We start from the raw sequence: 22,197 nt of genomic DNA on the forward strand, positions 1-22,197 counted from the left end.
TACATTACGATTCTGTACCCTTCTCCGACTAGTGTGAAGAATATGGTTGAAACTCCCTCCAGCCATGCTTGCACAAATCCAATGGTTTTAAATACATGAGGGCGAGTGAACGAGAGCACACTTCTAGAACAGGGCTCCGGGCAGCCGAGGGGAAATGGAGGAGAACTCGCCTCCCTGCGGATCTGGCATCCTTTCACTCCCTCCTCTCTACATTTTCCTCCTCTGTCTCTGCTGCTAAAGCCATTTTCTACCACTCTAAAATCCAAGCATCTGCCTCTAACCCTAGGAAGCTCTTTGCCACCTTCTCCTCCCTCCTGAATCCTCCTCCCCCCCCCCCTCCTCCCTCTCTGCAGATGACTTCGTCAACCATTTTGAAAAGAAGGTCGATGACATCCGATCCTCGTTTGCTAAGTCAAACGGCACCGCTGGTTCTGCTCACACTGCCCTACCCTGTGCTCTGACCTCTTTCTCCCCTCTCTCTCCAGATGAAATCTCGCGTCTTGTGACGGCCGGCCGCCCAACAACCTGCCCGCTTGACCCTATCCCCTCCTCTCTTCTCCAGACCATTTCCGGAGACCTTCTCCCTTACCTCACCTCGCTCATCAACTCATCCCTGACCGCTGGCTACGTCCCTTCCGTCTTCAAGAGAGCGAGAGTTGCACCCCTTCTGAAAAAACCTACACTCGATCCCTCCGATGTCAACAACTACAGACCAGTATCCCTTCTTTCTTTTCTCTCCAAAACTCTTGAACGTGCCCGTCCTTGGCCAGCTCTCCCGCTATCTCTCTCTGAATGACCTTCTTGATCCAAATCAGTCAGGTTTCAAGACTAGTCATTCAACTGAGACTGCTCTTCTCTGTATCATGGAGGCGCTCCGCACTGCTAAAGCTAACTCTCTCTCTCCTCTGCTCTCATCCTTCTAGACCTATCGGCTGCCTTCGATACTGTGAACCATCAGATCCTCCTCTCCACCCTCTCCGAGTTGGGCATCTCCGGCGCGGCCCACGCTTGGATTGCGTCCTACCTGACAGGTCGCTCCTACCAGGTGGCGTGGCGAGAATCTGTCTCCTCACCCTCTCCTATTCTCGCTATACACCAAGTCACTTGGCTCTGTCATAACCTCACATGGTCTCTCCTATCATTGCTATGCAGACGACACACAATTAATCTTCTCCTTTCCCCCTTCTGATGACCAGGTGGCGAATCGCATCTCTGCATGTCTGGCAGACATATCAGTGTGGATGACGGATCACCACCTCAAGCTGAACCTCGGCAAGACGGAGCTGCTCTTCCTCCCGGGGAAGGACTGCCCGTTCCATGATCTCGCCATCACGGTTGACAACTCCATTGTGTCCTCCTCCCAGAGCGCTAAGAACCTTGGCGTGATCCTGGACAACACCCTGTCGTTCTCAACTAACATCAAGGCGGTGGCCCGTTCCTGTAGGTTCATGCTCTACAACATCCGCAGAGTACGACCCTGCCTCACACAGGAAGCGGCGCAGGTCCTAATCCAGGCACTTGTCATCTCCCGTCTGGATTACTGCAACTCACTGTTGGCTGGGCTCCCTGCCTGTGCCATTAAACCCCTACAACTCATCCAGAACGCCGCAGCCCGTCTGGTGTTCAACCTTCCCAAGTTCTCTCCGCTCTCTCCACTGGCTTCCAGTTGAAGCTCGCATCCGCTACAAGACCATGGTGCTTGCCTACGGAGCTGTGAGGGGAACGGCACCTCAGTACCTCCAGGCTCTGATCAGGCCCTTACACCCAAACAAGGGCACTGCGTTCATCCACCTCTGGCCTGCTCGCCTCCCTACCACTGAGGAAGTACAGTTCCCGCTCAGCCCAGTCAAAACTGTTCGCTGCTCTGGCCCCCCAATGGTGGAACAAACTCCCTCACGACGCCAGGACAGCGGAGTCAATCACCACCTTCCGGAGACACCTGAAACCCCACCTCTTTAAGGAATACCTAGGATAGGATAAGTAATCCTTCTCACCCCCCTTTAAGATTTAGATGCACTATTGTAAAGTGACTGTTCTACTGGATGTCATAAGGTGAATGCACCAATTTGTAAGTCGCTCTGGATAAGAGCGTCTGCTAAATGACTTAAATGTAAATGTAATGGAGAAGGGTAGAGAGTCGGAAGGCAGTGAGTGAGTGAGTGAGTGAGTGAGTGAGTGAGTGAGTGAGTGAGTATGAGTGAGTGAGTGAGTGAGTGAGTGAGTGAGTGAGTGAGTGAGTGAGTATAGCATAGCACTTTTAAAACATTGCATGGGAATAACAGTCACTGTACAATCATCTAATCCCTTGTGTTTCCATTGTGGATGAAAGTATGTATTTTCATTCTGCGAAAACTTTGCTTCTGAATCATCTTCTTGTGTTTTTTTATGAAATGATACATTCTATGGCATATTGTGAATAAACTGAATTTCAATAGAGGTTGTTTCCCCAGAAGCCTTAGTTGTTTCAAAGCAGCAGCAGCAGCTCACCCTGGCCGGCTAGTGTCTGCCTTCCAACCGTCACCAAAGTCATTGTCACTCCGTGCCGGCGTGCCATTGGGCAGGACTTTGTCATCTTCCGGGTCGCCGTTGAGGTTGCCACACATCCCGCACACTGCACCGTGGTGGCTCTGGCCCAGCCTGACCATCAGGGTGCTACGGCCGTCGAACTGGACCGTCAGGTCACTAGAGTTGAGCATCACAAAGCCCCGCTCCCGCACCACTCCGGCAATGGAGCCGATGGAGGAGGGGATAGAGACCTCGCTCCCGTCCACCTGACCAAGAAAAAAGGGGGAATGTCGGAAAGAGATTTGAGGTTATTGGAAAAGACCTCAGGCCTAGACTTGACTAGTTTGATAGAGGACAGTTGACGACAAAGAGACCTCAAGAAGCCTTTGTCCTTGTAAGCAAGACAATAAGTATTTGTAGGTAGTGTGGACAATGCAAAAGCATGAGGACAAAAACTTGTGGTTGGGGAAGGCTTGGCGACTACCATCTTGAAGGGCTCTATAATAAAAGTCTCATATCATTGCTAAAAACTGAGAGATTTGTCACATTTGCATCAACTTTAAAAGTGTTATTTGGATTTTAGTGCATTTACCATCACGCTCTTGCTCTGTCCAATGGAGATATGGGTCTCCTCCCCTCCATGGGACAGCCACACATCCACCAGCGACACAAACGAGACAAGGTTGTTGCCACGGTGACGGTTGGTGGCCACCACACGGAACGTGAGGCCATTAATAGAGTGGTTGGAACAGGTCCTAGCGATGTCATAGGAGCAGGTGCCCTGGAAATGGGCCACGGCCCCGTCAAAAGTGATGTAATGGGGGTCGCCCCAGACCGTGCAAGTGGACAAGGCGTTGAAGCAGCCCAGGCGTCCATTTTTTATGGCGCACTCCTGGTTGGGGGTGCAGGATGCGGCAGAGCAGCGGAGGTCATTTGGGGCGTAGCACTCACAGTGTCGTGAGCAGCCTTGGGTCCAGAAAGACTCACTAACCTGAAGTACAAAAAAACAGTGTGGATGCGTTGCAAAATATAGGCAACAGTACACCATGTTCATATAACAACGTCTCTACAGGTACACCTAGCTATTTAAAATTACAAAGGGATTAAATCAAAGAGTAATAACAGTTAAATGAATGAAGTAGGCCTACTTGCATAAAATAAACGACATAAAAATACTGATGATTTCTATCAACTTTCGAAAATGTAGCAAGGTACTGTTTTTATTAATGATTCAGCAGTGATCTAACGGACTGGCCTGGGTCAATCAGGTCACTTTAGGGGGTTATAATTTATTTCTGAATACATTTTCTACTGTAATATTGTGTTCATATTTTACCATGACTAGAGCTATGTTGGTATATTATTTCAAAAAGCACTGCAGTGCAAATCCATCTGTCCCCTGAGTGTAACAGAGTTGATATGAGAAAATATGACAATAAGAATGATAGAATCAGAATGGTTTGTTCCATTTCCCATGAATTTCCGATGAACCTGTTGCAACCTTTCTCTCTCCTTCTGCATCAATGGGAAGTGGTTTGTATTTTCCAGCTCTGCTAATCCTGTCATAAAAATGATGTAATTATCACTACAGAATAGTGAAATATGTTCCTTGTCAACTTTATTAATGTTTATTGTACCATCTACACTGGGAATTCTGTGTGTTTAGAATGTCATCTTTGTACTCGAACTCAATGGAATGTTCACCTTAGTCTGAGCACGAGCTGCTAACTCTTGTGTTGTTTTCAGCATTTGCTCCAGCATAGAGTGCTATGCAACTTAGCATGTTTTTTATTTATTTTACCTTTATTTAACTAGGCAAGTCAGTTAAGAACGGCCTAGGAACAGTGGGTTGTTCAGGGGCAGGTGCCTGTTAAGGGGCAGAACGACAGATTTGTACCTTGTCAGCTCAGGGGTTTGAACTTGCAACCTTCCGGTTACTAGTCCAACGCTCTAACCACTAGGCTACCCTGCCGCCCCATGTTAGTATATTTGCTATGCTGTAAACTATTTCCTTTGGGAAAACGAGCAGTCATTGTATTCTCACTGGTCAGACACTGACTGAGGGTTATATGACTTTTACCATCCAACAGGCACGGATGCAGTTGAGACACTGAACTAAAAGCCTGCTTATGCAGGCATGGTACTTTTTCTATTACACTGAGTGTACAAAACATTAGGAGCACCTGCTCTTTCCATGACATAGACGGACCGGGTGAATCCAGGTGAAAGCTATGATCCCTTATTGATGTCACTTGTTAAATCCACTTCAATCAGTGTAGATGAAGGGAGACAGGTTAAAAAGGTATTTTTAAGCCTTGAAACAATTGAGACAGATTGTGTGTGTGCCATTCAGAGGGTGAATGGGTAAGATCAAAGATTTAAGTGTCTTTGAACGCGGTATGGTGGTACCGTACGCGGTATGGTGGTACCGTACGGGGTATGGTGGTACCGTACACGGTATGGTGGTACCGTACGCGGTATGGTGGTACCGTACGCGCTATTGTGGTACCGTACGCGCTATTGTGGTACTGTACGCGCTATGGTGCGCACCGGTTTGAGTGTGTTATGAAATGCAATGCTGCTCGGGTTTTCCACACTCAATAGTTTCTCGTGTGTATAAAGAATGTCCTGCCACCCAGAGGACATCCAGCCACCTTGACACAACTGTGGGACACATTGGAGTCAATATGAGCCCGCATCCCTGTGGGACGTTTTTGACACCTTGTAGAGGGCCATGCCTTGACGAATTGAGGCTGTTCTGAGGGCAAAAGGGGAGTGCAAATCAATATTAGTACGGCATTTCTAATGTTTCGTACACTCAGTATATATGGTGTATGTAACTTGTGGTGCCACGCATGCATTGCATGTGCACAATTATTTACTTGATCTTGACTTCTGCTCTAATGGGAGAATGTGCAGATGTAGTTGAGACACAATGAACTGAAAGAACGTTGTTTCATGTTTCATCCGTCGAGAAAGTCTTTGCGGTGTCACCCTTGATCCTTTACTCTGCATACAACACAGAGCGAAACCTATTCCCCTGGCATAAACTATGAGATGAGTAACTCACATCGTAGTAGAAGCCATCGTACTGGCAGCCACAGCTCTCTACGGGGACACAGTGCCTCCCGCTCCTGAGGTAACCGTTGTCACAGAAGCATCCCTCGGTGCAGCTCTGCTCGCAGCTGGCATCAATGCTGCTGACACAGGTGTGCCCACAGTCTGATCCACAGAGCTCATAGTGGCTATTTGCTGGGCACTCAATATCTGCACATGCAGACAGAGAGAGAGAGAGAGAGAGAGAGAGAGAGAGAGAGAGAGAGAGAGAGAGAGAGAGAGAGAGAGAGAGAGAGAGAGAGAGAGAGAGAGAGAGAGAGAGAGAGAGAGAGAGAGAGAGAGAGAGAGAGAGAGAGAGAGAGAGAGAGAGAGAGAGAGAGAGAGAGAGAGAGAGAGAGAGAGAGAGAGAGAGAGAGAGAGAGAGAGAGAGAGAGAGAGAGAGAGAGAGAATGAGAAAATCACCTGGAGACTACGTAAAGCCTTAGTCGTACAGTTGCAATCACTGAAAAGGTTTCATCACTGCGTGATGTTGACAAAACAATTGTTACAATGCGTGTTTAACTGCACCACCAGCAGTTTCTCTTAAGTGTTGGAGCTTATGTGATACTTTGAAATATGTGTGATATTTTATTGTCCCCAATGTACATTAGATAAATACCAGACATTCTACAAATTTGATCATGTGAAAGCTTCACAACTTGAGACTTTGTTATTAAAACTCACGGGGCTGTCTTTAGAATACAATCAAACTTGCAATTGTGCATGAAGTACATTCTTCAGAGAAAAAAAGCCTACATGAAACTGTATGAGGCTTTTCACTCTAAATAAAATGCAGAATGACGTATATACAGTACTGTATGAGGCCTTGGGTCTTACCATATTACCACAAAGGTTACACCACAGAATATGTTAGGTCCTATCTACCAATCTAAAGTGAAGACAATTTGTCACTCACTACAGGTGGTGTTCTGTCTCCAGGGGTAGATCCTGACGTTTGTTGACTGACAGGTGCTCACATACGTCTGGATAGCCCTGCAAAGAACATCCTGCTCTCTGTTCCCCGACAGACACACGTCAAACACGCAGTCGCGGAAGTAGGGCTCGGGGTCCACCTGGCCGTGGCAGAAGCTCAGGGGTCCCTCAACGTCCTTGATGACCTCACACCGGGCGCGGGCGGGACTCGGGTTGTGGCATTGTGGACAGGAGGCTCCGCAGCCATCGCTGCAGGTGTAGTTGCCCTCCACCTTCCAAGAATTCCCAAACTGGGAGGGAGTGGACGCCAGCGTTCCGGAGGGGGTGAGGAAGTCGTCGTTGCGATTGCCATTAAAGTTTCCGCACAAGCCGCACGTCATTCCGCTGTTGTAATGATAATAGTGACACAGTGAATTACAGATTTAAGAAAGAACTGTTTAAAGTGGTTAAAAACGAACATTTCCATTGTTAGGTTTTATTACGTACTTTAGGCAGAGTTGGGGTCAATTTAGTTTTCTGAATTGAAAACTAAATTGACCACAACCCTGACTTAAGGATTTTAAACATCAATCCGTTTATTACATCCATCAATTTTACATTCGCCACCACTACCACCAATGTGTACCTAAACACACACCTGTAGTTGGAGGGGACAGAGATAGACACCACACTCGAGCCGTCGTAACTGACCCTCAGGCCGAAATCGGAGTTGACAAACGTGCGGAGTCCACTCGCGTAGATAGACACCCGTCCACCATGCAAAACTATAGGCAGGTTGCTGGTCACTCCATCAATCTGAAAAGACATTTGAAGTAATCAGTATTTCGACATTGTTTACAATGTGGCATAGAGGCAATAGTATTTCTCAATGTTGTTCATCATCATCATCATCTCTGGTATTTGTCAAATAGATGATGAATGTAATCAACAGAGATGTGGTAGATAACGTTTGTATTCCCCATGGCCATAATAACACCTGAAGTGAATACCGTCTATTAACTTCATCATGCCTTTGTTCAAGTATTTCCGCTGTTCTGCTAGTCTGGGTATAAAGACATGGTACTTTTTCAAAAAAAGAAGATAAAACAAAGAAAATGGACCGCAACTTTGACATGTTTCAGTTCATATCTGTTGAAAAAGCTTGTGCGTTTTGGAAAAAAGGAGTACCACAAACTGAAAAATGTAATTTGACATAGTCTTTATCAAAGCTTGTTACCTTACCTGTACCACTCCATGCCTCTCCCTGGAAATGTGCACCCAGTGGCCCCACACATTGACAAACACCTCAGCTGTGATGGAAACTCTCAACCCGTTCCATGGCTCATTCCTGGCCTCCACCAAAAAATGCTGCAACCCTCTCGTGCTGTTACCACACAGGGTTGCTAGGACATAGCGGCAGGTGCCCTGGAAATCGAATGCCCCTCCATCAAATGTGAGGTAGTGGGGGTCTCCAGAGGCGGAGCAGGTGCCATGGGGGTTGGGGTGGCACCCGTACTCACCCTCCACCACACGGCAGGACTCCTGGGGGCTGCAGGCATATGGGGTGCAGCGGACTGCTCCGGTGGTGCCGTTACAGGTGCACAGGCTCTGGCACTCCCCACCTTCCCAGAAGCGCTCACCGCCTTGGAGGTAGCGTCCCTGGTGGTGGCATCCGCAGGCCACTGGCGGAACGCATTGATTGGCGCTGAGTAGGTAGCCATCATTGCACTGGCATCCTTCCTGGCACGCAGTGACACAGAGGAAGGGGAAGGAGAGGCTAGGGCAGGAGGCGGGACAGGAAGTGCCACACAGCTCGTAGTGGCTGTTGGGGGGACAGGTTTGTTCTGAGGGGGGAAAAAACGTGGATTTCATTGAAGAACCCTTTCAGACACAACACTAACATAATACCATTAATAGGCTATAAAGCTGAACCATATCATGATTGATATGATGATAGTGGTCCTTCTGTAGCTCAGTTGGTAGAGCATGGCGCTTGTAACGCCAGGGTAGTGGGTTCGATCCCCGGGACCACCCATACGTAGAATGTATGCACACATGACTGTAAGTCGCTTTGGATAAAAGCGTCTGCTAAATGGCATATATTATTATTATTATATTGCACACATGTATCATAGTTGAATCTCAAACCAAACACTTGGCCCCTAAGCCCTTTATAGATTGGCCACTTGCTGTTGTGTACTATAGTGATCACTCAAGTCTGAAATTGCTTTGGCCAAAATGTGCATTGAGACGCTGCACACTCGACGTCCCAACTGCCACTTATCAATATTCAAAAATTCTAAAACCATTTACGAGCACTGTCTTTCACAACCTGTCTTGGGGCATGACTCACTTGCTATGAAACACGGGTACTGGAGACTTGAGGCAGACAGATACTCCGATAGACAGTGAGAAACTTGTAAAATCAACATCTCTACTCCTGCACAAAATAAGTGCAAGCATTGTATAACGGTTGCCAGTGATTTCATCAGCTGGTTTTAGTTTGTTGTAGCCTGCTGCTAGCTAGATTCATTGACAAACACAGGGATGGAATTTGAACTAGCGCTAGCTAGTTAGGCATTGCACTGATAAAGGGCAGAGCAAGCAGTTTGCTAATTCATTAAAAACCCGTTCATTGTGATAAAATAATGTTAATACAGTAGCTAGGTAACTAGCTAGTTTGCTTATGGAATGAGCATTGTATTTAATGCAGGGGTTAAAGCAACAAACAAACAAAATATATGACAGAAACTCAAGTCGATCTCAGATTGATTATCGGAGGCCAACTCACGCAACTGAAGGTGTAGAGAAAAGAATGTGGTAGCAAAGGAAAACTGCTTTGAAAAGCATAAGAATTGTTGTGCATTGACTGCTTGTCAGAATACATGTTTCCCTCTCGCAACTTGAATGCACCTCGAGAGGAATATTTACCTCACATAGCTTGTTATTGTGTGTTCTGACTAGGTAAATAGGGAAACTATCCTAATATGGGGTTGTCTAACAACATTACATGGCGCTGGAAAGCTTCATCCTGAGTAATAAACTTTAGGCTTTGAATTACCTTGCCAAGAGCTACAGTACACTGCTATTTGATTTGAGCGCATTATAGACTATCGTTATGGAGTATTCCCTTCCTTCTTCGGAACATAGGAGTGTAAGCAACAATCATGTATGTCAGTTCAGCGCAAATATTTCGTAGAACAGACATGCTTCTGTATTAGGCTGTCATCTCCAAACCCAATCCCTCTGAGATCGTTTTTTACGATCAGTGTAGATCCGCAATAAAACAACCTCTCCAGAATCCATATGACAGAAATCCGTCACAGTGACAGGGAACTTTAACCCCCTGATTTACTGTTGCACTAGCTGGTTGGAAGGTTTCTTACGTTTCATATGAAGTGGCTGGCTCAAGCTTAGCTAACATGTTAATAATAGACAAGCTTCAGAAACATGAAACTCCTTAGCTAGATTTAAAATTGCGCGACTGAGACCTCCTCCAAATCAAAGTTCAAATTAATTACAGATTTCTTGATTTATTCAGACTATTTTTGAGGGTGACGTAGTAATAACTGTTGTTACTAGTTAACATGCTAAGATTCATGGGAACAAGTTGCTTCCAAGGGCACTGGCTTCCGAAGGACGCAGGGCGCAGTGAGATTGACCTGATTGAGTCATGAATGCTCATATCGAGTGATTGTGTGATCGAAGTGCTTGTTTTTAGATTCAGGCTATATGTATTATGCTCGTCAATGCTAGTATTCTATACTTAATTATACTACACTATACTACTTATACTATACTGGCATTGAAGGGCATAATAAGTATGCATGAACCAGCTTGTGATACATGTGCATTTTAATGTAGGGGTTCAGTTGACGTGCAGTTTATGCAATAATGCTACTGGTGCTCACCACAATCAGTGACATCCCTCCAGTTTCCCACTGTGATGCCACTCTGTTGGCACGTTAGGGCGTAACCACGAAGAGCCTCACACAGGACCCCTGGGGCCCCACCCGCTTCAGTCAAATCCTCCACACACTCTTCCACCCGATCCCATGGGCCCACCCTGCTCTGGCACAAAGAGAACGGCCCACCAGGCAAAGCCATAAGGCCACATGACTGGTCAGAATAGTAAACAGTGGTGTTCTGTCCAATTTGTGGCAGCACCCTATTTTCCGTTTCCACACAGTGCGCCGAGAGGGACCCGTCCCGCCAACTGTCTCCAAAGAGTTGCGAGTTGTTGACCAGAACACCGTTCGGGGTTCGAAAGTCGTCGTGCCTGTGGCCGTTGTAGTTGCCACACAGACCACTGAGGGAGCTGTTGTAGGTGCCTGGTGTGGTGACCCGGACCAAGTGAGGCCAGTCAATTTGGACAGTGACATCAAAGGAGGTGTGGATGACGATGCTGTTGACACTGCTGTGGAAGACCTGGATGTGGCCGGACTCGGTGCTAAAGGGCAATCGGATCAGCTGACCATTCACCTATGGTGGGATTCAATGGGATCAATTCGTTAGGAAATGTGGGATTTGAGATTTGACAAATTTGTAATTTGGGTGAACTATCCCTTTAAATGAATTTAGTACATGAAGGAGAGGTTTTAAAAGCTTCTAGATTAAATCGCTCTCCCAGTAAAGTATTTAAAATATAATTGTATATATAAACTCAGCAAAAATAGAAACATCCTCTCACTGTCAACTGCGTTTATTTTCAGCAAACTTAACATGTGTAAATATTTGTATGAACATAACAAGATTCAACAACTGAGACATAAACTGAACAAGTTCCATAGCTATGTGACTAACATGAATGGAATAATGTGTCCCTGAACAAAGGGGGGGGGGTCAAAATCAAAAGTAACAGTCAGTATATGGTGTGGTCACCAGCTGCAGGACATCTCCTCCATATGGACTGCACCAGATTTGCCAGTTCTTGCTGTGAGATGCTATCCTACTCTTCCACCACGGCACCTGCAAGTTCCCGGACATTTCTGGGAAGAAAGGCCCTAGCCCTCACCCTCCGATCCAACAGGTCCCAGACATGCTCAATGGGATTGAGATCCGGGCTCTTCGCTGGCGATGGCAGAACACTGACATTCCTATCTTCCAGGAAATCACGCACAGTACGAGCAGTATGACTGGTAGCATTGCTGGGGGTCATGTCAGGATGAGCCTGTAGGAAGGGTACTACATGAGGGAGGAGGATGTCTTCCCTGTAACGCACAAATCGATCCCGCTCAAGAGTACAGGCCTCGGTGTAACGCTCGTTCCTTCGTTGATAAACACGAATCAGACCATCACCCATGGTGAGACAAAATCGCAACTCGTCAGTGAAGAGCACTTTTTTGCCAGTCCTGTCTGGTCCGGCGACGGTGGGTTTGTGCCCATAGGCGATGTTGTTTCTGGTGATGTCTGGTGAGGACCTGCCTTACAACAGGCCTACAAGCCCTCAGTCCAGCCTCTCTCAGCCTATTGCGGAAAGTTTGAGCACTGATAAAGAGATTGTGCATTCCTGGTGTAACTCGGGCAGTTGTTTTTGCCATCCTGTACCTGTCCCGCAGGTGTGATGTTCAGATGTACCTATCCTCTGCAGGTGTTGTTACACGTAGTCTGCCACTGCGAGGACGATCAGCTGTCCGTCCTGTCTCCCTGATGCGTTGTCTTAGGCATCTCACAGTACAGACATTGTAATTTATTGCCCTGGCCACATCTGCAGTCCTCATGCCTCCTTGCAGCATGCCTAAGGTACGTTCATGCAGATGAGCAGGGACCCTGGGCATCTTTCTTCTGGTGTTTTTCAGAGTCAATAGAAAGGCCTCTTTAGTGTCCTAAGTTTTCATAACTGTGGCGTATTGCCTACAGTCTGTAAGCTGTTAGTGTTAACGACTGTTCCACAGGTGCATGTTCATTAGTTGTTTATGGTTCATAGAACAAGCATGGGAAACAGTGCTTAAACCCTTAACAATGAAGATTTGTGAAGTTATTTGGATTTTTACGAATTATCTTTAAAAGAGAGGGTCCTGAAAAGGGGACATTTCTTTTTTTGCTGAGTTTATATTAAAAAATAATTAAATCATACATTCGGGAGACAAAAACTAAATCTGATATATCTGATACATTTGAGCAATGTCATGATTCATGACACATTCAATACATATTGTGGTTGGCAAGTTATCTGTAGTTACATTTTATTACTGATGAATGGCACTGACCTGCACTCTGCTCCCACCTCCCATCTCAATGTGCACCTGTGTCCCCACCGCTTCAAATTTCAGCACCTGGGTGAAACCCTGCTGGCCTCTGGGTACTTTCTCTGCCGACACCACAAAGTGAGTGTGGGGGGACCACCCCATGACCCTGGCCAGGATCAGCCCACAAGCCCCGGGGTACTGGAAGGTCACTCCGTCAAAAGTGCGGTAGGACCTGGGTCCTTCCACCCAGCAGGTGGCGTAGCTGGTTGGTCTGCAGCCCCTCTCCCCATCCTCCACGCTGCAGGCCTCAAGTTCTCCACACCCATGGGAATAACAGGACATGGAGCCACGGCTGCAGATGCAACGCCTGCCGCAGTTCTGGTCCAGTATGACGGTCGCTCCCGAGCTGTAATAGCGGTTTTCGAAGGTGCAGCCACACTGGGCGAGGGGTACGCACACCCCAGCGCTCAGGACGTAACCAAGGTTACAGATACAGCTCTCCTGGGAGGGGAGGGGGCAGCCATGGGAGGCATTGAGGTTGCTGCAGGTGGCAGGACAGCTTGTGCCCTGGGACTCAAAGTGACTGTTGGCTGGGCAGGAGATTTCTGATGGAATACAATGGAAAGAGAAATGGTGAAAACATATGTTATTTTTATGGTGCAATTCGGTGGAACAGAGACCATAGTTACAAGATTGATTGGCACATACAGTACATACCACAGAAGCCTTGCCTCCTCCATAATCCTGGCTGTATGCCATGCTGTTGGCACTGGGTGGCATACACGTTGAGGGACTGGCACAGAATGGGCTGGTACCCTCCCCCCACGCACAGATCATAGACGCAGCTCTCCTCATAGGTCTGGGGGGGCAGCTGAACGTGGCATGGGGCGAATGGTCCAGACGGGTCCTGGAGGATACCGCAGTGAGCTGTGTTGCCATAAAGACTCCTCTGGGAGGGGGTGCAGAAGGCACAGTCCAACCCAGCACACTGGACCCTCTCACAGGCTGGGTCGTTGTCCCCAGACGCCTGCCAGCTGTTGGCAAAGTCAACGTCAGAGGTCAGGATCTGTCCCGTGCGAGAGCGGAAGTCATCCTCACGGTGGCTGTTGAAGGTTCCGCACAGACCGCAGGTGGCGTTGAAGTAGTTGAAAGGTACACTGATTCTCACATAGTGGTTGGCGTCATACATCACCAGCAGGCCAAAATCGGTGCTGACTGCCAGGGAGAAACCAGACTGGTAGACCTGGATGGTGCCATTACGGAGGGAGAACGGGGTGGAGGCAAAGCTTCCGTTGACCTGGATGAGCAGAAGGAGTAGAAATCATAACATTGTGGAGTATGAGAGAGAAGGACATAATTAGGACACTACTACACTATATTTCCAAAAGTATGAGGACACTCCTTCAAATTAGTGGATTTGGCTATTTCAGCCAAACTTGTTGCTGACAGGTGTATACAATTGAGCACAAAGCCATGCAATCTCCATACACAAACATTGGCAGTAGAATGGCCTTACTGAAGAAAGAGCTCAGAGACTTTCAACGTGGCACCGTCATAGAATGCCACCTTTCCAACAAGTCAGTGTGTCAAATTTCTGCCCTTCCAGAGCTGCCTAGGTTAACCGTAAGTGCTGTTATTTTGAAGTGGAAATGTCTAGGAGCAACAACTGCTCAGCTCACGAAGTGGTAGGCTACACAAGCTCACACAACAGGACCACCGAGTGCTGAAGTGCGTAGTGCATAAAAGTTGTCTGTCCTCGTGGCAATACTTACTCCAAACTGCCTCTGGAAGCAATGTTAGCACAACTGTTCGTCAGGAGCTTCATGAAATGGGTTTCCTTGGCCGAGCAGCCACACACACAAGCCTAAGATATGGAGGGGTGTGAAGCTCGCCTCCATTGGACTCTGGAGCAGCGGAAACACGTTCTCTGTAGTGATTAATTACACTTAATTACACCATTTGGCAGTCTAACAAATATGGGTTTGGTGGATGCCAGGAGAACGCTACTTGCCCGAATGCATAGTGTCAACTGTAAAGTTTGGTGGAGGAGGAATAATGGTCTGGGGCTGTTTTTCATGGTTTCGGGCTAGGCCCCTTAGTTCCAGTGAATATAAATCTTAACACTACAGCATACAATGACTTTCTAGACGATTCTGTGCTTCCAACTTTGTGGCAACAGTTTGGGGAAGGCCCTTTCCTGTTTCAGCATAACAATGCCCCCATGCACAATGTGAGTTCCATACAGAAATGGTTTGGCAAGATTGGTTTGGAAGAACTTGACTGGCCTGCACAGAGCCCTGACCTCAACCCCATCAAACACCTTTGGGATGTATTGGAACGTTGACTGTGAGCCAGGCCTAATCGCCCAGCATCAGTGCCCGACCTCAATAATGTTCTTCTGGTTGAAGGGAAGCAAGTCCCCGCAGCAATGTTCCAATATCTAGTGAAAATCCTTCCCAGCAGAGGTGAGGCTGTTATAGCAGCAAAGGGGGGACCAACTCCATATTAATGCCCACGATTTTGAATGGGATGTTCAGATGAGCAGGTGTCCACATACTTTTGGTCGTGTAGTGTATATCATTAAAGTAAAAATAACACTTCCTACATCATTATGAAGAGACAATTCAGTGAAGTGCAAGTTCACATTTTTGTCAACTATGTGCAATGCAATGTGAATTCAACAGTAATAAACATCAATCATGCTTGAGCGACAAAGAAACTCTTACATGTGTACCGGCACTGACCTTTGCTTCGGCTTGGTGACCTTTGACCAGCTCTATCTCCACGTCGTAAACAGATACCCTCACCAGACGGGTCCAGGACACCTGGGTGCTACCACGGTTCTCGTTCTTTCCCTCCACACGGTAGTAGGGCAGTCCATGGCCACACTCCTCTGACAGGACATAAGTGCAGGTGCCCTGAAAGTGGAACACGCTTCCGTCAAAGGTGTAGTAGTGGGGGTCGCCGGAAACGGTGCAGGTGCTACGTTCAATCGTTTGGCAGGAGAACCGGAAGGCGTCGGGTTGACAGATTTGGGAAAAGGAGCAGGGTTGGCTCTGGCACTGAATGCCTGTACTGGTGCAGGTACACCTCTGTCTGCAGCTGTTGTCACTCCAGAAGGAGTCACCCAACTGGACAGGAGAACCTGAAAGAGAGTGATAGAAGATGTTTCATGCAGCCAATATTATGGGGTAAGGACAGAAGCCTGGACAAGATGTCAAGAATTTAATTTAAACCTAGTCAGAGTCTCTCAGTAACATGATGCGCAACCATCACTTAAAAAAATATAGATTGAATATAGTTTGTCTATATTGGAGAAGAACAGTAATTCTTAACACAAATCAAAAATAATGGGGCTCCTATGTTTTGTATTTTTTGTGTTGTTCTCACCATTGAAAGTACAGCCTCTTGATCCATGGTCTGTGCGAAAGGCCCAGCGACCTGCAACATTGACGTTACTGGTGGAGCTGAACGTTGTAAAATTGCTTTGAAATGATCCAGGGATCGAGAAGTGGTGGATGGAGTTGATTGTGTCATAGCCAGCCTAGTAGAAAAAAAATAGACACAAATGTATTTTAAAAAATTGAATTATGAAAAAAACAAATTTACGTCACCAGACAATATATATTTTTGCTGTTGTTGCAGAAATGCCTTCTTAAACGTGAACTTTCATGTGCCTTAATTACAAACTTGTATGGGATCAGAAAATATTGAGTTTTGCCAAGGAGAAAGCACTGAGCTATATAGGGAGAAAGACAGGATCCTTTCTGGCTAGCCATGATTGGCTGAGACAATGGAGAGGTTCACCATGCTGACGGTTGGCCATGCCGACATGTGAATTCTTAAAGAGATGGGTGGATCTATGGCTTAAGAGGGTGTGGACGATGCTGAAGGATCGTAAACAACTAAATTCTCTCCAGCACTCAAAATCTTTCAAGGGTATTTTCTCCTACTTGTCTCCTAAGTGGGATAACAAGTTTACCAACTTTTAAAGTAGAATAACTTTCCCATGTTTTCTCCAATCACAATGAATTATATACAAGCTCTGAATCTAAACTTTTGTACATAAGCCCCCATTGGGATAGACCGTTACAGGTATGCATTCATTCTTCTGACCTGAATACTGCGTTGTGCTAGTGCAATCTGCCCATAGTTCATCAGGACAAAAGAGGATTGGACACCAGCAATCAGAACCACTTGGAAGGTGGTTTCCTTACATTAAGGAAATGAGAGAAAGATTTTAATACATAGCCTACTGTATAATGTAACCATTTTCCCCACCATAAGAAATCCCATGTAATTTCTATTTCATATCATTGCTTCACAGGTGTTGTATCGATTGCCTTTACAATTAACATTACTTTTGATGGATATAGAACCACAAGAAAAGTCTTACTGTTCCTGAATTGGGGTAGTATGCCACCCTATCCCACGTAGCAATGAAGACCAAATTAGCAGAGAATCCCAGGTTTGGGAAGTACTGATTGATATCTTGTGTGGCCTGTTGAAGAACACTACCGCTAATGTACTGCTGGTAAAAGATGTTACCATTCCCTCGGTTGTCCAAATCGGTCCAAAATGGAGCTATTAGATCTATTGTGGAATGTGCAGGAAAACTGTATGGTGTGAAGCTGGACCATGCTTGGTTGAACGTCAGGTGTCCATTGTGGTTAACCTTAAATCAAATGAGTTCATTGAAAAATGGTAAATGATTACACAATTATTTTGTTTAGTTGTACTGTATATCAGAACAGGTTTTGAATTGCTTAAAGGAGTAGTTCAGGCTTTTACAACTTGATGGTAGATGGTTCCTCACCCTGAAAGTAGTCTATGGATCAGGAGAAACTGTGTTTTGTATATATTTCCAAACTCTGAGGTTGGAATAATACTGTGAAATTGTGAAAATTCAGATAATGTCCTTAGTGTGAGAGCTGTTTGAAAAGACCAGTTCAAATTTCAACGTGTTTTGATGAGATGGAGTTTTGGTCTGTCTGGTGACATCACCAGGTGGTAAATTAGTTAATAGACCAATAAGAAGGAGAGTTCAAAACCTCTCTGCCTATAAGAGCTAGTTTTCCCCTCCCCACTCAGACCACTTCCAAACAATCCTAGCAAAATGATTGCTCTTTGCTAAAAAGCTATTAATTGAAAATATGCACAGTAAGGTACTCAATTGTTACTCAAAGGCCAAATCACTTTTGAGTAACATTAAACAAAATATTCATATTTGAGTTGATTTCAGATGATGTGGACTTTGAAAAAATAAAACACGCTCACACAGTGAGCTATAGTGAGCTGAAGCTAGTAGCAGCAACAACAAAAAACATGGATTACAGTTTCTCCTGGCCCATAGACTACATTCAAGGTGAAGAACCATCTAACATCAAGTTGTATAATCTTTAACAACTCCAGGAGGCATCCCAGCATACTTTTTTGGGGCATGCAACACCGTAACAGCATATTCTGATTGTAAAGTGGTTTACTGGTTGAACAGACATCATAGAACCAGATTACATCCCGGTAAACAATGGCATCTTGATTTTTGACAACCAATATTCAACCTGACCAGCAAAATAAGTCATAATGCATTGCATACAGTTTTGCCCACAAAGATATTAAAAATACACAACAGGTTTCATGCAACAGAGATAAATAAATATACATTTCTACCCACATATATCTGGTGGTACGTGTTTCCAAAATACACAAATGGCCGGCTCAGGGGAATAAGAGGGGAACTTCCATCATCTGATCTTGAACTCATGGTGTCTCCAGCCCCAAATGGATAGAGTGGTCCTGAGATGAACAAAATACCCCTCTGTCATAAAAAAAGTTATTATCCAGCCATATTTGACCACACTGGCAATTATTTCAAGTGAGTTATTCGATCACCAACCAGTGATCAGGTCAGCAAAGTATACCCTGTCCATCAAAGTGGATCAACAATAAGCCAAGATAACTATTAGTTTTTTAGTACTATTAATAGTTTTTAAAAAATACATTTGATTTCACAAAGCATATCTAATTGTATTATATCTGGTAGGAATCTAAGAAATATTTGGAGGAATTATTCAAGTGTGATTAAATCACTCAGAAGTCTGGTTCTTTCACTTTTTAAATGCATGTGCCAATCAACAGAAATGGCTTCACTGGTTGGCAACAATCAATGCACACAACAAAGAGGACATATATTTATCCTGGTAGCCTCATCCTCATATTTCTAGCTAATCACATACTGTATAGCAAATTACCTGAAGGCCCACCTATTACCAGTAAGTCAAATGTTTGCGACTTCCTTTTCCTGGTGGGCAATGTAGGTTGATAAGTGAACAAAAGCATTGCAGGTCATTTAGCAAATTACCTCTTCATTGTCAGGGGACATTTAAAACCTCTTAAGGATCCGCCCCTTTTTTTCCATTTTCAACTAAAATGACATACCCAAGTCTAACTGCCTGTAGCACAGGTCCTGAAGCAAGGATATGCATATTATATTACCATTTGAAAGGAAACACTTTGAAGTTTGTGGAAATGTGAAAGGGATGTAGGAGAACATAACACAATAGATCTGGTAAAAGATAATACAAAGAAAGAATCAACCGTTATTTTGTATTTTTTTTGTACCATCTTTGAAATGCAAGAGAGAGGCCATAATATATTATTTCAGCCCAGGTGCAATTTAGATTTTGTCCACTAGATGGCATCAGTTTATTTGCAAAGTTTTAAATGACCCATTGCATTTTGGTTCCACATTTTGTGTCAATACTGCCCAAATGTGCCTAATTTGTTTATGAAAAACTTTTCATGTTCAAAATTGTGCACTCTCCTCAAACAATAGCATGGTCTTTTTCCACTGCAATAGCTACTGTAAATTGGACAGTGCAGTTAACTTAAATTCTTGTTAATCCTTCTGCCAATATCAGATATATCTATGTCTTGGGAAATTTTCTTGTTACTTATAACTTCATGCTAATCGCATTAGCCTACGTTAGCTCAACCGTCGCATACACAGGACACCGATCCCTAAGAAGGCAATTGAATGAACACCTGCTATGATAAATCAACACTTTCGGCAATAATGTTTTTCATGGGGTACTTTTGATAAGCATATTTGTGGTCTGATTAGGGCTGTGGCGGTCACGAATTTTGTCAGCCGGTGATTGTCAAGCAAATAACTGTCAGTCTCATGATAATTGACCGTTAATTAACATAAACATATTTAGCATCTACTGGCTTCCACACATAGTCTACAAGCCACTGATGCATTTTTTTTAAACCTTTATTTTACTAGGCAAGTCAGTTAAGAACAAATTCTTATTTTCAATGACAGCCTAGGAACAGTGAGTTAACTGCCTGTTCAGGGGCAGAATGACAGATTTGTACCTTGTCAGCTCGGGGATTCAAACTTGCAACCTTTCAGTTACTAGTCCAACACTCTAACCACTAGGCTACCCTGCCACCCCTTTGGAACATCTCAATTTTAAAAAGATTAATAGATCCATGTAATATAGCCTAAACCTTCAGACAGGTCTAAAGAAAGAAATGAAGAAATTGTAGTCTATTTCAGAAGAACAGAATAGCATACTCTGAGTTGTCCATATGTTTGGTCCTGATCTGGCTATGCCAAATGGCTGTGGGCTAAGACTAGTTCATTTAGCAGACAAGATTTGCTTAGAATTCCCGTGGCATTATTTTATATTATTTTAAAGTATGAAGAATACAATTTCACAAAGTTTAATAAAATAGAAAGGATATTTTCTCCAACAATTTGAGGGAGTGCGCACATGCGGCTATTCTGTGTTGAGCGGTTAACAAAGAAGTAGGTACTCACTCCTATGTGCTTCATTTAGAGGTATTAATGGAACTTTAGTTGTACTACAAATGTTGGGCTTATATGTTTCGATTTTTTTACCCCCTTTTTCTCACGAATTTTGTGATATCCAATTTCGATCTTGTCTCATTGCTGCAACTCCCCAACGGGCTCGGGAGAGGCGAAGATCGAGTCATGCGTCCTCCGAAACATGACCCGCCAAGCCATGCTTCTTAACACCCACTCGCTTAACCCAAAGTCAGCATGAAGTAAAGCCCCCTAGCCAAACCTTCCCCTAACATGGATGACGCTGGGCCAATTGCGCGCCACCTTATGGGATTCACACAGCTTGGCATCGAACCCCAGGCTGCAATGATGCCGCAACACTGCAATACAGTGCCTTAGACCACTGCACCACTCGGGAAGCACATTTAGATTTTTTATACATTATAAGGCTGAATAATGCAAATCAAATGATGATTTGAAAATAGTCGGTTGAAAAGAATGAGCTCTGCTTTGTTTTTTTTGCGTAGACTGTACAGACATTCACAATTTTACAAGCACTTGCTAATGCCTCAAATGTCCTGGCGGCATCCCCTTTGTAATGCACCATAAAACAATCCATGCCTTTTTTGACCAGTGGCCATTGTGCCCTTGGACCGGAGTGCTGCGTTGTGCCTTTCTCTCTGAGTGCTACGTGATCCGAAGCACCTCTCACTCACATGGCTCTCCATCACGTGATCGGGTCTTTCTTACAGGCTACAAGTGAAGACCGACTGTGAGAGAAATTACAGGATCATGTTATAAATACTGTTATTGCATCAAATGGTTGTTTAATGCAACAGAATAGGGGGTTCTCATCTGTGTGTGTTCTACTGAGAATGGGCCTCTGGGGGTTTAATGCTGACAGTAGATTTACGATGCCTTAGGCCACATTCCATTCATGTGAGGGAGATTGCTCCGGTTTGATTGGAAGGTACCAGGGAGAGATGGCTCAGGGCCAGACTCTGGTTTCTACACAAAGAGAACGGTCTTTACAGCAGTCTGATGTGAATTATTATTATCTTTATTACAAATCTTAACCTTGTGACCCATTCCATACATCTATTGTTTGTCATGAACATTCAGGAGGATGTAGTTTGCTATAAAAAAGGTGTTATATTCTTTGTCTCCGGGCTCTCAACGAATCATAATAATAATAATAATAATAATAATAATAATATCATCTGAGGGTTATTTGTCGACCAGCCCACATTATCGCAGAGAACTCAATCGATTCACTTTGTATGTGTGTGCTGTATTTACCTGCTCCCTTATTAATAAGTGAATAAAGATTTAGTTTCAGTTATAACCCCGACTTGTGTGATAAGTTTGTCTCTCCTCATTTGATAGTAAAGAAATTAACCACCCCAAGACACGTCGGGGACGCAACTGCAGAAGTCCTTATCCAATTCTGAAGTGCATATTGAAGATATTGGAAGAACTGTCCACATTTACTTTTTGTCAGCCAACAAGATGTGTAGGCCTAACGAACAACAAAAACACAAGCCTATATCAATCTACTATCCCACACAGTACAAAAGTTAACCTATTCTATTCTATGCGAGGAAACAAATATTCCAAACATAGTCTGGGACAGTTCTGGGATGCGATAGAGCCCAAACTAATACAACCACTAGCATTTGTTTT

General features: G+C 44.8%; 1 protein-coding gene across 2 annotated transcripts in view; it reads right to left on the reverse strand.

Moving 5' to 3' along the window:
* LOC124048475 (alpha-tectorin-like) overlaps positions 1 to 22,197 on the reverse strand; it is a 51,115-nt gene that overhangs the window by 15,077 nt on the left and 13,841 nt on the right. For both annotated transcript variants that reach the window (XM_046369312.1, XM_046369311.1), the window contains exons 4-17: positions 18,376 to 18,497; positions 17,098 to 17,376; positions 16,818 to 16,913; positions 16,092 to 16,245; positions 15,446 to 15,846; positions 13,419 to 13,998; positions 12,723 to 13,306; positions 10,425 to 10,995; positions 7,756 to 8,357; positions 7,172 to 7,329; positions 6,518 to 6,918; positions 5,576 to 5,772; positions 3,098 to 3,496; positions 2,488 to 2,771 (exon numbers count right to left, since the gene is read on the reverse strand). In XM_046369312.1, coding sequence (XP_046225268.1) covers positions 2,488 to 2,771; positions 3,098 to 3,496; positions 5,576 to 5,772; positions 6,518 to 6,918; positions 7,172 to 7,329; positions 7,756 to 8,357; positions 10,425 to 10,995; positions 12,723 to 13,306; positions 13,419 to 13,998; positions 15,446 to 15,846; positions 16,092 to 16,245; positions 16,818 to 16,913; positions 17,098 to 17,376; positions 18,376 to 18,497 — 4,828 coding nt within the window. The remainder of the gene's footprint in view (positions 1 to 2,487; positions 2,772 to 3,097; positions 3,497 to 5,575; positions 5,773 to 6,517; positions 6,919 to 7,171; positions 7,330 to 7,755; positions 8,358 to 10,424; positions 10,996 to 12,722; positions 13,307 to 13,418; positions 13,999 to 15,445; positions 15,847 to 16,091; positions 16,246 to 16,817; positions 16,914 to 17,097; positions 17,377 to 18,375; positions 18,498 to 22,197) is intronic.

Source organism: Oncorhynchus gorbuscha, linkage group LG11 (assembly GCF_021184085.1).
Source record: "Oncorhynchus gorbuscha isolate QuinsamMale2020 ecotype Even-year linkage group LG11, OgorEven_v1.0, whole genome shotgun sequence".
Taxonomy (NCBI): domain Eukaryota; kingdom Metazoa; phylum Chordata; class Actinopteri; order Salmoniformes; family Salmonidae; genus Oncorhynchus; species Oncorhynchus gorbuscha.